Source organism: Chaetura pelagica, unplaced genomic scaffold (genome assembly GCF_000747805.2).
Source record: "Chaetura pelagica isolate M959 unplaced genomic scaffold, ChaPel_1.0 scaffold305, whole genome shotgun sequence".
In the NCBI taxonomy this organism is placed as follows: Eukaryota; Metazoa; Chordata; class Aves; order Apodiformes; family Apodidae; genus Chaetura; species Chaetura pelagica.
In genome coordinates this window covers 975,370-989,784 of record NW_009953512.1, presented here as the reverse complement: position 1 = coordinate 989,784, position 14,415 = coordinate 975,370, and the positions used below count along the sequence as shown (strand labels likewise).

The window sequence follows — 14,415 nt, the reverse complement described above, 5'->3', positions numbered from 1 at the left end:
TGTGCCCGTGAGTCATTCTGGGATGGGGTGGGTGAGCATTGGACCCTCTCACCTGTGACTGGTTTTGCTTGTGCTTCCCTTACTGCTCCATCTCCTGCTCGGCGGGGTTGGCTTCGCCTTCAATTAGGCTAATGAGAGGTGAAACCAAAGTGGGGGAGTTTCCACTTGCACTTTGAGTCATCATGAAGTCTCATCAGGGAGCGAGGTGCCTTTTCTGTATTCATAAAAAAGCCCCAACAACCCGACATTGGAGCTTGGTGGGGGGGTTGCACATCGCAGGGGATTTCGTACGAAGGCAAAAAGGAATTTGAAATTATTGGTAAAATTTGATCAAAGAATATGCAGCCAGTGAAGGATTTATCTCTGCCTGGCTCGCCCAGTGCTTGGGACTGATTGAGCAAAGGGCCGAGCTGTGGAGCTGTCAGGCCGTGGTCTTGAATGTGTTTGAAATCCCTTGTAGAGCAGCCGTCCTCCTACTGCTTTTAGTCCCCTTATCTAATTTTCAGCTTCTCCACTCCGTGTAAATGTGATAAATAAACTTTGTAATCACATAACTGGGCTACTTCTGATGCCTGCCTGCAGATAGCTTGTTCTGCAGGCGAGATCACACAGAAGCATAAATCAACACTTTGCTCAATAAAAGACTTCATAAAAAAATGCCTTTTGGTCTTTCATTGTGCAGCTGACCTGGAGGACTTGGTTGGCTAAGTCTTTTTATCAATGCTAATGTGATAAACTTCTCTGTACAGCTCCTAGGAAAGGAGAGTCTTGGGTGTTTCTGTCTCCAAGTACTGGACTTCAGGAGCTTCTCCAAAGAACAGCTGAGGTTTAATAGGTTTTATATAAAATGCTGAATTAACCAAATTACTCGTTACAATGAACTCTGAGGATATAAATAATGCTGACCTTGTCTTGTGGGGAAGGAGAAGGAGCAGGAGTGTGGGGAGGAGCATAAATCACTGGGTGAAAGCAGAAGCAAAGGGCGAATTGTGTATTCTCCATTGCACACTTGATGCCAAAAACTCTTATTTGAGCAAAAGGGATATTTGGGAATGTCAATATTGTGCGTTGGGTTTTAGCAGTGGGTGGGCTGGGGTGGAAGGTTCATTTTTAGGGAAGGAGGACTGAAATGTTGAAGCAAAGTCTGTGCAGGGTGTTGGGGAGAGCAAACTTGTTGAATGCTGCATTTCTAAACATAACTTATGTATTTTTTTTAAAATGACCAGGAATTGAGTGGAAAAAACTCAAGATTCTTGGGCCCTGTTTCCTGTGCTGATGGTGAACTTTGTCAGACAAACCTCCGACAAATTGTTTTCTCTGATAACCAGTTAACACTGAGAAAGCAGATAAGCAAAAACTCTTATCATCTTGACAAGCGACAGGCTTTTTGTTCAAACTCAAACCAGAAGCTGTGTCAGTGTGTTGAGTTTACACCTTGCAATAATAATCCCTGCTTTTATCTGATCGGAGGGGGATTTTATAACTTTCAAATGAGCCTTTGGCGGGGAGCCAGCCCGACTGTCATTTTTTATTAACTTTCTTTTTTTCTTCTCCTGTAGCCAGTCTGCTTTTTTGTCATATTTTTAAAGGAATATGTATCCCATTCCTAGGGATATTGGGAAACGATATTTTAAAGTTCTGTGTCTCAGCCCATTAGAGGGCTCTATAAAACAATCGCAGCAGCAAATGTGCAGTAACTAATCAAAACCACCAAAGCTAACCACAGCAGTACTTCAAGCCCTTTTAAATAATACAGCTTCTTTTTTTTGCTCTGCCTTATCTACTGTCTCATCAGGAAAGAGCTAATTATATTATTCTGAAAAGTAAATATTGTCAGTTCGTTGGTGGGTGGGGTGACGGGAGGTGAGACACACACACTGTCAACATTGGCAAAACGATGCAGAAAACAAGGCTAAGTTATAAAAACCCTATAAAAAGCTGTTTGAGTTTTAAAGGAGCTCATTCCCCATGTAGGTGGTATAACAGCTTTCCCTCATGGCTTCTGTAGGCAGAGCCTGGAGGGATCCATGACCTCCTCCATGTCATTCCCCAGCTTGGCTACACAGGTTGGGCTTGCAGTTCTGGGGCTGTGCTCTCTTGATCACAAGCAGTCAAGTTCCTTTGAAAAACTCAACAATTTAAAATTCAGCTGCGACTTGTCACTAGTGTTTTTAAGCCAAGATGTTGAATTTCTCATGCACATTAGGTCTGTGCGCTTGGTCAATTGGTTTAGCTTGGTTGAGTTGGAACGGATGATGAAGGTGAAGCCACTGCTCCAAAGCTTGCAGGATGGACTGGGAAGTATTGAGGATTTGTATTTAGGACTTCTTGCATGAGAAGCTTGAGGAGAAGAGCCCCAAAGCCATGAACACTTGATTTAGTGGCATACTGTAAAGTAAAGGCAGCAGATGGCTGGGGAGAGAAAACATGTAATGAAGGTGGAAGAGCTTTTATCCCCTCATTCTTTTTATTCTGTTTCCCAAGGAACACAGCAAAAAGAGATCTATACTTCTGGCTACTTCCAGCCAACAAAACCTACCAACTGCTTAGTTACGGAATCACAGAATATTAGGGGTTGGAAGGGGACCTTCAAAGATCATCGAGTCCAACCCCCTGCCAGAGCAGGACCAAAAACACCAACCAAAAACCAAAACAAACTAGGGCAGATCACTCAGAAAGGCATCCAGATGGGTCTTGAAAGTCTCCAGAGAAGGAGACTCCACAGCCTCTCTGGGCAGCCTGTCCCAGGGCTCTGTCACCCTCACAGTAAAGAAGTTCTTCCTCATGTTGAGGTGGAACTTCCTGGGCTTGAGTTTGAATCCATTGCCCCATATCCTATCACAGGCCACAAGTGACAAGAGCTTGTCCCTGCCTTCTTGGTGCCCTCATGTATTTATAGACATTAATTACATCCCCCCTCTCTAGACTGAAAAGCCCCAGGTCTCTTAGCCTTTCCTCCTAGTAGTGGAGGTGAAGGTCTCCTAGACTGATTGCCAGCCCTGTTCTGGTTATAACAGCAAATGTAGGTGATTGACCTCAGCCCAAACCTGGAGGTAGAAAGCTGCCTTTGCTCTTTATACCAACCAGCCTGGAAACAGTGTTGTTGTCAGGGGGACTGGGATTTCTGCAGTGTCAGAGCAGGGTGTTCCTGTGCTGTGCGGAGGCTGCCAGACTCATCAGGTGGATGGGGAAGGTGGCTGTGCTTGGAGGGAGCTTTAGCTACGTGAACCAAATGCTTTGTGTGTTATGGCTAAATGTAACGTTTGCTAAGAGACTTCTGGTTTCTTACCTTTTTTTTATTATTGTCACATTAAGCATAGAGAGTCAGAAGACTGACAGTCTGGTATAACAGAGGCAATTTTACAGAATAATACAAAAGTGCACTTGCTTTCATGTAGACCACACCAAAAGGTAAGGGGGATTTTAAGTTTTTTTTTTTTTATATATTTTTTTTTGGCTTTTTGCCTTCCCTGTAGCCCCAGGTCCTTCCATTTGCAGAGGGCAGGCTGGAGTGTCACCTGTGCTTTGATGTGGTTGCTCAAGTGTGCCTCTTCCTTGGGCTCCCTGTAGATGCCTTTATGTGAAACAGAATGTTGCAGTCCGAACCTGCCCGCTCTGCGGGTCATTTTTCATCCTTCATGTGCCACAGCAAATATATTGCTGAGTTGTTCTGCCTCACCCCCAGCCTGGGAAGGTGTGGGTAACGAGATGGGGGTAGGAGAGGGGAGTTCCTTGGCGGTTAAGCCCAAATTTCTCCTTAGTTGCTTCCTCTGGGCCTCTCCCCAGCTCTTTCTTTCTCTCAAGGTGAAACTGAAACCTCGGTGACTTCACCCAAGCCTGCCGAAGTTAAAGAAAATTTGATATTTCTCACTTCTAGGTCACTTCAGTCCAGATTGTTTCCTGCCAAGGGGGCGGGGGAAATGCCCTCCTGGTAATGGAAAAGCAATTACTATTATTCCTGGCGTGCACGTTGTGTTGTTCCAGCCTAACACCAAGGCCATGGATGGGCCGTGCCCATCACAGGGCAGAGCAGCAGCCGCGCGGGATGGGAGTTACGTGCTGTGGCTGTAGTGGAAAGGAATAAATACCAACTGGGGCACTCTGGGGCTGCTTACTGGCTTTAAGGTAGAAATTGCTGGAAAATCTCTTCTAATTTAGAAGGTTTTTTACCCCTCAAATTCTTAAAATTCCTAAAGGAGTTGCTCGTGGTGGGCTGAAAAGCTTCTAGGCCACTGGAAGCACCTATGGCTTCTTTTTGTTGATCTCTGGGAGGTGTGGCACATGTTATTTCCCCCCTCTTTTTTTTCTTCTCCCACTAGGTCCCTGGACATGAATTCATGTGAAAATTTTTCTCTTGATTAACCTCAGTTTATTTGCATTGAAAGTAGGCAAAATGTGGTGCTTGAGCTTGTATATTAAGCTCCTTGGCCTAGAGCAGCAGCTTTATCTAGAAGGATGGACTTCCTTGACTTTGGGGTTTTCTCAATACCAATGTTTATCACCTCTTACCAATATTTGATTTGGATCTTCCCAATATTGACATCTGGCAGTAGGTGCTATGTACTACTGTGCTTCTCCTGTGAGCAGAGCTGAAGGATGACCTTGATACCTCTAGTCTGAAAGAGATGGAGGGCCAGGATAACGTGTCTTCTGAGCACATGTCTGGAGGGTCCTCTGGTGAGACTCATCCTGTGTTTAGCCTCAGATGCTGAATATTACATGCTCAGAGCTTCAGCAGTGAAGTTCAGCCCTGGTGGCAGCGTCCTTTGGGTTATTAGCCCAGATTTTTCCTCTCCCATGACCACTTTTGCTGCTCTGATCTTGCTACACCCTGTTTAATGATCCGTTTCAAGCACAATGTTTTATCCAAAACTTTGCATTTTCCCAGTCTTTGATTTCTTCCCTTTCTAAAGGAAGAAAGATTACATAAATTTGAGAGATTTTAATGAGTACTGGGCTTGCTTTTGGTGTAATTTACAGTGGATTCAGAGTTATAACTTTATTACACTTCAGTTGGGTAACTTATGTCATAAATGGGTGTATCTGAGAGTGGAATCGAGCCTCGAATCTCTTTGTTGTGTGGGCTTCAGAAGGACCAAATGCTCACTCCCCTTTTTGAAGTCCTAATTCTCTTTCTGTGATGTTGCAATGTCTTTCTATAGAGTCATGCCTCTGAAGTTCGAGATTTCTAATGCAAAAAACACCACTTTCCCCCCTCCCCCCCCCCCAGTTGCTTCAAGTATTGACATTGCGAGCAAAATTTGTCTTCAGCAGCGTTCACACAGACCTTTTCCTGTGGCTTGGTTGCAAAAATCCCTATTGTTGAGACTCATCCCTTAAGAGGTCTTTTTAATAAGCTTGGTTGGTCGTCCCCTTGCTCAGCTGTTGCTTCTCTTGTAGGAGCTCTTGTCGTAAACATCAAGGAACTACTACTGCTTTTCAACCACTAGAGGTCAAGATTGAGCCATGACATAGCACAGGGCTGCTTGTCTTGTAAGGTTTAGCTTAAATTCCTGCTGCAACCACGTCCAGTGTGAACTATATGTATTTAATTTAACTATCTGTTGCCATTTTTTTGTAATTAAGATGAAGGCGACTTTATATCCACGCTATGAAGGGCGTTTTACCTCACCCAGTGACAGAGCTTGTTGGATTTTGCAGAGGTTGGGATATCTGTGCTGTGCTTGGGGTTTAATGTTCTTCAGATCTAGAAACTACACAAGTGATCAGACTCTGACAGGGTCTTTCTTCCCAAAAAGGGATTCAAAAGGGACTTGAGCTGAGAGAGGCCGTCAAGCTAAAACTTGCTCATAAATTATTTTTGTGTCTTCTGAATACTTCTAGGTGTTTAAAAGGAAATAATTTGGAAGGTTTGCCCTGCAAATAGAGCTTTCTACTTTCTGCAGTTCAGGTGGCAAAAGCTACAGTTAATTTTTTAGGTTTTGTTGCTTTAATTCTCCATTGTTTCCCTAGCATAGTTGGTTTCACTGACAACAGTGTCTAGAGGATGGTTCCCAGTATGACTTCTTTCTTCTGAAGTCCAGCTGTTGTGGTAGCAGGGGGCAAGGGGTGGTCCCTCTTGCCACCTCGTTTGTCTTCTGTTGTAGGAGAGCAATTAAAATACAGGAGTGCAGATTCGATTTGAGGTGAACAGGTAATTACTAGAAATAGAATTGTAGGTTCATGGAATCAGTTTAGTTGGAAAAGACTCTTAAGATCACCAAGTCCAACCCTTCACCCAGCCCTGCCAAGGCCACCACTAACCCATGTCCCTCAGCTCCACATCTACAGGGCTTTGGAATCCCTCCAGGGATGGAGACTCCCCCCTTGCCCTGGGCAGCCTGGGCCAGGGCCTGACAAACCTTTCCAGGAAGAAATTGTTCCTAAAAGAGTATATAGATTTTGTTTTAATAACTGACATTTTATAAAACTCATTCTTTTTTGAAAACAAACCTGTCCTCGACAAGAACACTTTCAGAAAGTCATCTGCATGATTTCCATACACCTTCCTTCTTATATAGAAAATAATTCTAGAAAAATATTGGAGGGGCACTTGGGGCACAAACAGTGTCTCTGTGCCATTCCCTCTCCTTGCCCTTTTCCTTCCTTCAGTTAGAAGTTTTTGATCAACGCTTGGAAACTATTTGGCTTAAATAATTTTCCTGTCAAATAGTGTGCTGGGTAACAATGAGGAAACCAAGTGAGTTTTTGCAGCAGAGCAAATGCATTGACTTCCACTGCAAACAAACCCCAAAGCCCCAAGGAAAGGCATGAACCAGCAGTTTGAGGGAGCTCCACCAAGCTCATGTGTTTTGGTCCCTGAATCGTGCTGCTTCTCCCAGGGAGCAAATTTTGGTTCAATACCTTTCACAGCTCATTCTGTACATCAGCAATGTACAATTAAGCTCTCCTGGGGTACCACAAAAATGCTTTCAGGAACCTCTGGGGTCCAGATGTGGAATGTTTTGTGCTGACATGGGTTGAAAAGAGGAACAAATCCAACAGTTAAGTACGTCCTTTAATTTAGCCTGTGACAGTCACCACATGGCCTATGGACTAATATTTCTGCATCTGTGCTGTAAATAGATCAATATGGCAGTATGATGGGTTTGGCATTTTGATTTGTGAAGAGTCAGAATATTGCTTGTATTGTTGCATAATCCCTGGAATGGTTTTGAAATGAATCTTCTGTTTCCTTGGAGTATCTGGGTCAGAAAAACCATAACGTTTCTAAGTTCCATTAAGTGTGTGTTTTATTTTGTCTCATTTGTCATATTTCATGACTGATTGCATCTCTTTGCTGGAAAAAAAAAACCCCACACAAATCCGAGGATGCTGTTGTAAAAGGTGAAATCCGATTATTATTATTTTTTAAATTTATTCTAGGCACAGCAGCAAAGGAACCTGGACAATATTGTATCACAGCATCCCAGGATAAGCGGGGGGAAGAAGTCCAAGAAAGAAGTCTGCGCAAGCTCAGAGCTGGAGGTAAAAAACACTAGCCCCATGTCTGAGCAGGATTCGGGTATTCTGGATGTTGAAGATGAGGATGAGGATGAAGAGGTAACTGTATAACATCAAATCCAGCAGACTGGTTGGTTTGGGGGTGATCAGTGGTGTCTGGGAGGGTGTTGGCACCTCGCTCACTCTTTCAGGTTGCCCTGCAGAACAGGCTGCAGCATGTGGGGGGGTTTAAGCTTTGGGTTGTTTTCTGGGCTTGTCCCTATTCTTGTTAGCAGGCTCAGCAGAGAGGTAGGGTATTGTATGAGAACACGTTAGCCCTTGTCTTCTGTTCTCCTGCACTTCTGTGCTTGCTTGGCAGTACAATTTGGTATCTAGCCTTCATTTAAAGAAAAAAAAATTGCTGCACAGCACATGAGTTATTTGATCCCTTCTGTGACTTGGTGGCAGATACACACTTGGTGTTGAAAAGGTTTGCATCGGGACAGAAGTGTTAAATGCAACTTGAATTCCTTGATGTCCTCCCTTCTCTTTGTCTCCCTTTCTGCTGCTGCTTCCTCAGATGGGCAGTTTGGTTTTTTAACTGCAAAGCACAACCTTGCTGGTGGTGTTGGTTCTTCTCTCCTCCCTGTGCTAGAGGATGGTGAATGCAGTGGGACAACTTGAATTGGTGGTGCTTAAAATGCAGAAGAGTCCTGTCCTTCTGTGTTTCAGGAAAGGCAGTTTGGAGATACCTACTTGGAGCATAGGTCACGAGGTGTTGAGGTCCTTGATGTGTGTGTTTGTCATTCCTTGTGGCACAGTCTTGCCTTAGGAAGTTTTACTTGCCGTTCTGGATGCTTCTTCTCCTTTCAGCTACAACCTGTAACTGAATTGAGGGGTATTTGTTGCCCTCAAGTCTATGACCAGCCAGAGAAGAGGATGAAGAACAAATTCCTGAAGTTTAAAATAGTGTGGGTTGCCCAAGTGGTTCTGTGCTCATGTTCTGCCTTTCTCCCTGTTGTGATTTTGTTCAATTGTCTCCTTGTCCTCTTCTCTGCCCTCCCCAAGCAGAGTGAGGAGGTCACCACGTACTTCACAGGAACCAAACTGTAGGGTATTCACCCTACAGAAACCATCTGGGTGGGCTATTTACTCCTACATCAAAACGTAAATAGAGCAGAAGCTACACAAAAGAAAAATGAGTGGGAAGGGCAGGTTTTTCTGAAAGCAAGCATTGATTTGCATAGATTTATTTTGGCATTTCCTTGTTAAAAAATAAATCTGGTCCTTCACTAGTTCTTGTTCCATCTCAGAATGGTTGGACTTGATGATCCATCCATTAACAGTTGGACTTAATGACTGAACCAAGGCAGAGTCTCTTCTCCCAAGGAATAAGTGATAGAGTCCCCATCCCTGGAGAGATTTCAAAGCTGTGTAGATGTGGTGCTGAGGGACATGGTTTGGTGGTGGCCTTGGCAGTGCTGGGTTAACAGTTGGACTTGATGTTCTTAAAGGTCTTTCCCAACCAAAATGATTCTCTGGGTCTATCTCACTCTTAAAATACCTCACTTCTGTTGAGTGGGCTCTTGCAGAACTGGGCAGCAGTGTGAAACGTGGTGGTATTTGTGGGGCTGGCAAAGGTGGAATCCACTGGAATGAGAAATCAGAATCAAATTTGAATTAAAACTGGAAGGTGGAGTGGTTTTAGTTTAGCAGGCATAAATGCCATGCAGCTGTCACTCACTCTTCCCTGCATCCTAGGGAGTGGGGAAGAGAATTGGAAAGGTAAAGAGACTTGTGGGTTGAGATTAAAACAACTTAGTAATTGAAATAAAATAAAAATAATGATAATAAATATACAAACAAGTGGTGCACAGTGAAGCTTCTCACCGCTCTTTGACCAGTGCCCAGCCCATCCCTTACTAGTGAACCTGGAGGAGAGAAAATCCCAGAACCACAATCCAGGAAGAGCAAGAGCTTCCCTGGCAACCCTCATCTGATAAGTACTGAGCATGACCTTGCATGATATGGAATGTTCCAGTGGCCAGTTTGGACCCTGGCTCTGGCTGTGCTCCTTCCCAGCTTCTTCTGCACCTGCTTGCTGGTGACTCATGGCAAGTTGAAAAGTCCTTGATTTCTCAGCAACAGCTAAAAACATCAGTGTATTTTCAGCAGCTCCTCATACCAAATCCCCTGCTAAGCCCAAACTTAGTGTTGTTGTAGCTACTAAGAAACAAATTAGACCTGTCTCAGCTGAAACCAGGACAAAAAGCATAGGGAAAAGTATAAGGGAAGATTTTACAACAAAAGGAAGCAGCCTTGAGTTGTGCCAGGGGAGGTTTTGATTGGATCTTGGGAACAATTTTCTAAGGGAAAGGGCTGTCAGGCCCTGGCCCAGGATGCCCAGGGCAGGGGGGAGTCCCCTTCCCTGGAGGGGTTTCAGAGCCATTTAGATGTGGTGCTGAGGGACATGGGGCAGTGGGGGCCTTGGCAGGGCTGGGTTGAGGGTTGGACTCAATGGTCTGAAAGTTCTCTTCCAATCCAAATGACCCTGTGATTCCAAAGCCAAGGGCTCGTGTTGCACAGTTGGGAGAAGCCTCTCAAGTTGTTTAACAAAGGGAATGAGCTGGGCTGGGGGCAGATGAAATCCCCTCGGTGGGGGTGTTTAAAGCCGGGCTGGGAGGGAAGGGAGCGAAGTTGCAGGAGGGGATGGCATGATGGATAAGCTGGCAGGGGGTGGTGGGGACTGAAGGAGGGGCCTTTTTTCCTGCTCTGCTCCTGGAGGCCTCTCCTCCTCTGCTGCCTGGGGGTGTCTTAGGGGTAGGGAAGAGGAGAAGAGGATTTTGGTTCCTGATGAGCTTCGCTCTTCCCCATCTTCCTTCCTTCTGGATTTATTTATTTATTAATAAATAATAATAATAATTTTTTTAAGAAAATGGCGTGTTTATTAGTAGACATGGATATTCTCGTCTGAAATGAGAAATAGAGCCATTACATTTTCAGACCCCTTGCTATGTGAAGAACATTGAGGTGCTGAAGTGTGTCCAAAGAAGGGCAATGAAGCTGGTGAAGGGTCTGGAGCACAAGTCTTTGGAGGAATGGCCAAAGGACCTGGGGATGTGGATGTGAATGTGAGAGGCGTGAGAGCCTGGCCCAGGTTGCCCAGGGAAGCTGTGGCTGCCCCATCCCTGGCAGTGTTGAAGGGCAGGTTGGATGGGGCTTGGAGCAGCCTGGGCTGGTGGGAGGTGTCCCTGCCCATGCAGGGGGGTTGGAACTAGGTGATTTCTGCAGTCCCTTCCAACCCAAACCAGTCTGGAATTCTGTGATTGTTTAGCCTGGAGAAGAGGAGGCTGAGGGGAGACTTTCTTGTGCTCTACAACTGCCTAAAAGGGGGTTGGAGCCAGGGGGTTCAGGCTTCTCTCCCAAGTGATAGGACAAAAGGAAATGGCCTCAATGACTTGGTGATCTTAAAGGTCTTTTCCAACGTAAATGATCCTGTGATTGTAAATCTGAAGGAGTGTCATGTGTGTGTAGTGGATTGACCCTGGCCAGTGGCTGGGCCCACTGGCACTTGCTCACTTTCCCCCTGCCCCCCAGAGACAACATGAAGGGCAAAAGTGAGAAAGCTTGTGAGTTGAGGTAAAGACAGTTTAATGCTGTGTAAGCACTAGTTGGCAACAGCTAAAACTCTGGTGTGTTATCAACACTGGTTTGGTCACACTTCTAAACCGCAGCACCCTGTGGGCTGCAGTGAGGAAAATGAACTACAGCCCAGCCCAAACCAGTACTGAGTGTGAAATGTTAATGGGGGAATCTTTGCTAAAGGGTGTCCAATGTTACAGGCCAGCTGAAAAGTTGTTTTTCATGATTGACAGATTCCTTCTTAGCTTTCTCATGGTGCTTACGTGGTCTGTGCACGAGTAACATTAACACAGAATTTGAGTCTGCAAAGTTAATTCTCATTGTTTAAAAGTGTTGGTGTTAAGTACCCTGGCTACAAGGGAACTGCATCTTGTTTCCTACACAGCTCCCATCTTCTGGAGCACTGGAGAAGACATTCTGGTCTTAGAGGGACAGTACTGCAACAAGTGGGCATGTGTAGTTTGCTGTGCTCTGCCTGTCACTGCGGTTGCTGAGGTTTATACCTCTCAAGAAAATATGGAATCCTGCTAACAAGGAATTCTGGATGAGGCAGAGGTGGCCCCTTGTGCAATAAAGTCAGTAGACAAGTGGAGGAATGACCCTGGAGCATCCAAAGACCTCACAGAATCATCTTGGTTGGAAAAGACCTTAAAGATCATAGAGTCCAACTGTCAGTGGTTGCCAGGCTCACTGGTAGCTCTTGCTTTTGACCTCTCACAGCCCTTAATGTCAACCAGTAGCCACAGGTTTCTGTTTGTAGGACAGCTAGTGCTGACTGGTTGCATATGGAAAGGGAGTAATGCAGGGTGCCTTGCACCCACTCCTGCTCAGAGCTGAGAACTGGGTGGTCCTGGGTGTTTCTGATTAAGTTTAGGCAGGAGAGCTCCTGATCTTGCTGTGTAGGCTTGAAAAGGTGGAGTGTGTGTATATATATATATATGCATATAATTATATATATATTATTTCTCTAGTAAATATCTGAGGCCCTTCAGCAGGCTGTGTTATAGATTTCTCCATTTAAATGGGATGGACTGTTCTGGAGAGCCATAATTCCTTACCCATGTGGAGCAATCCCTTCATCCCTGCAGCAAAATTCACAGGAAAAGCTTTGAAAGGGAAGAAAGAGCAGAAGGGTTTTGCTTATTCCGTTGCACGTATTCTAGTGTAGATCATCCTCTCCCTGGGAGCAGCAGAGAGCTCTGCCAGCTGCATTCAAGAAGATGAATATGAGATGTGGTTCTCCATTAAGTGTTCTCTAGTTCAGAGTCATTATGGTCCAGACTTGCCCCACTGAAGTGCAGATGCCTCAGTGAGGTGGAAGCTCCCACTGTAACTGGAGTGAGGGAGCTGGCCCAGCTGGGAAAAAGCTTAAATTCAGTTTCTATGAATGTCAAGTTGCGGAAGGAGAATTTGCATTTCACAGTGAGTAGCTCCACAGTCTGTTCCGTTAGTGCCAGCTGCTCCCTTTGTAGTAGAAAGCATCCAGCAAACTACAAAGCTTGTCCAGCTTCTTCTCATTTTCAGTGACTTTTCTTCTGCCATCTTGTTGAATTGGGGCAGGACAAAGTTGCCTGCGTTGTGGCTCGTTTCTTCTTGTCCCCAAAAGAGACTGGTCAGGTGTCTGTGAAGTGGTTGGGTCAAGTTGGACTCCCTGGTGCTCCTTTGTGGGAGAGGAGAAGTTTTAAGGAAGGACATTGAGCTTCAGAATAATGGCTGCTCAACTGGCTTTGAAGAACAAATCAACAAATTCCAGACAGTTTTCTGTTTGGAGAAGGACTTTGGCGCTCAGGACAGCAGCAGGTGTGAGGTGTAGCCAAAATTCATCATGCTCTGGCATTTTTTCAGGTCGACCTGGCTGTAGGAATCAGTTGGAATTCTTTTAAGTGAGTGTAATAGATTTCTTACAAGTTTTGGGAGCTAGAGTAGAAACCCCAGAGAGCTCTCTTGACTTTCCCTGATAAATGGCCTCGATAGGTGCCATCAGCCTCCACCTTTTGTTTGCTCCCACTGGTGATGATGCAAAAAACATCTTGAACGTGGAGTGAAGCCTCTGTTTCCAGACAAAACTGTCTGCCTGTGTCTATAACGGGAGCCAGGGTGAGATCAGTCAGTCTGTAGGACCATCTGGCCACTTCCAACATCCCAGTATCCTGAACATTCTCTAGAGTGTGCAAATGCCTTCAGGTGTTTTCCCTTAAGGTTAAGCCTTGGGACACACTGGGGCAGTCAAAGGACACTGAGGCCACACATGATGTAGCAAAGCTACAGCACAGTTTGTCTGTGCCTCTGGTCAGCTTGGGCTAAAGTGCTTCCTGGCTGCTGTTGTCCAATGACATTTGTTGAATCATGGCTTGGTTTGGTTTGGAAGGGACCTTTAAAGATCATCTAGTCCAAACCCCCTGCAGTGAGCAGGGACATCTTCACCTACATCAGGTTGCTCAGATCCATGTCCAACCTGATCTTGAATGTTTACCAGGGCATTACTGGGGCATCTGTCACCTCTCTGGGCAGCCTGGGCCAGGGCCTCACCACCCTCAGTGTAAAAAATTTCCTCCTAATATCTAGTCTGAATGTCCCCTCTTTTAGCTTAAACCATCACCCCTTGTCCTGTCACTACAAGCCCTGCTGAGAAGTATCTCTTCACCTTTCTTACAGGGCTTTCTCTTCTCCAGGCTGAACAACCCCAACTCTCTCATCCTTTCCTTACAGTAGGGGTGCTCCAGCCCTTGGATCATTTTTGTGTCCCTCCTCTGGACCCACTCCAACAGGTCCGTGGCTGCCCTTTGCTGAGGACCCCAGAGCTGGGGGCTTTGCAGAACCAACACTTCTCTGAGCAGTGGAGTTTTACTCCCTAAGATGAACAGATGCTTTTTGTGCTGTGTGTGTCACTTGAAGAGACTCAACCTGCTCGATGACCTCAGTTAGACTTGAGCCTTTGTGGGTGCAGTGTCACGTGTGCTCGTGTTCTTCTGTACCAGCTCATCCACGTGCTTCAATCAAGGACCCTGTGAGGTGGTTCATCAAACACCTCTCTTGAATTCCTGGTGTTAAGTCTGAAGGTTTTTTCTCCTCCCTGAAAGAAGGTGAATGTCTCTGTGCTTGTCTCATGGCTTCACATCAAAAACTAACAAAGATCTGAGAATCAAACCATTGTATCACAAATTATCTGAAGGCAGACCAGAGCATCCCTCAACTCTAGGCCAAACTTGTGTTAGTTGAGGTGAGACCCCACCTGGAGCACTGTGTCCAATTCTGGAGGCCCCAACATAAGAAATAAGTGGAGCTCCTGGAGCAAGATGATCCTTGGGCTGGAGCAGCTCTGCTCTGGAG

General features: G+C 45.4%; 1 protein-coding gene across 1 annotated transcript in view; it reads left to right on the top strand.

Annotated features, from left to right (window-relative positions):
- Positions 1-14,415, top strand: part of EXOC6B (exocyst complex component 6B) — a 273,905-nt gene that overhangs the window by 93,016 nt on the left and 166,474 nt on the right. The window contains exons 9-10 of the mRNA XM_009999464.1: positions 3,027-3,053; positions 7,387-7,563. Of these exons, the coding sequence (XP_009997766.1) occupies positions 3,027-3,053; positions 7,387-7,563 (204 nt within the window). The remainder of the gene's footprint in view (positions 1-3,026; positions 3,054-7,386; positions 7,564-14,415) is intronic.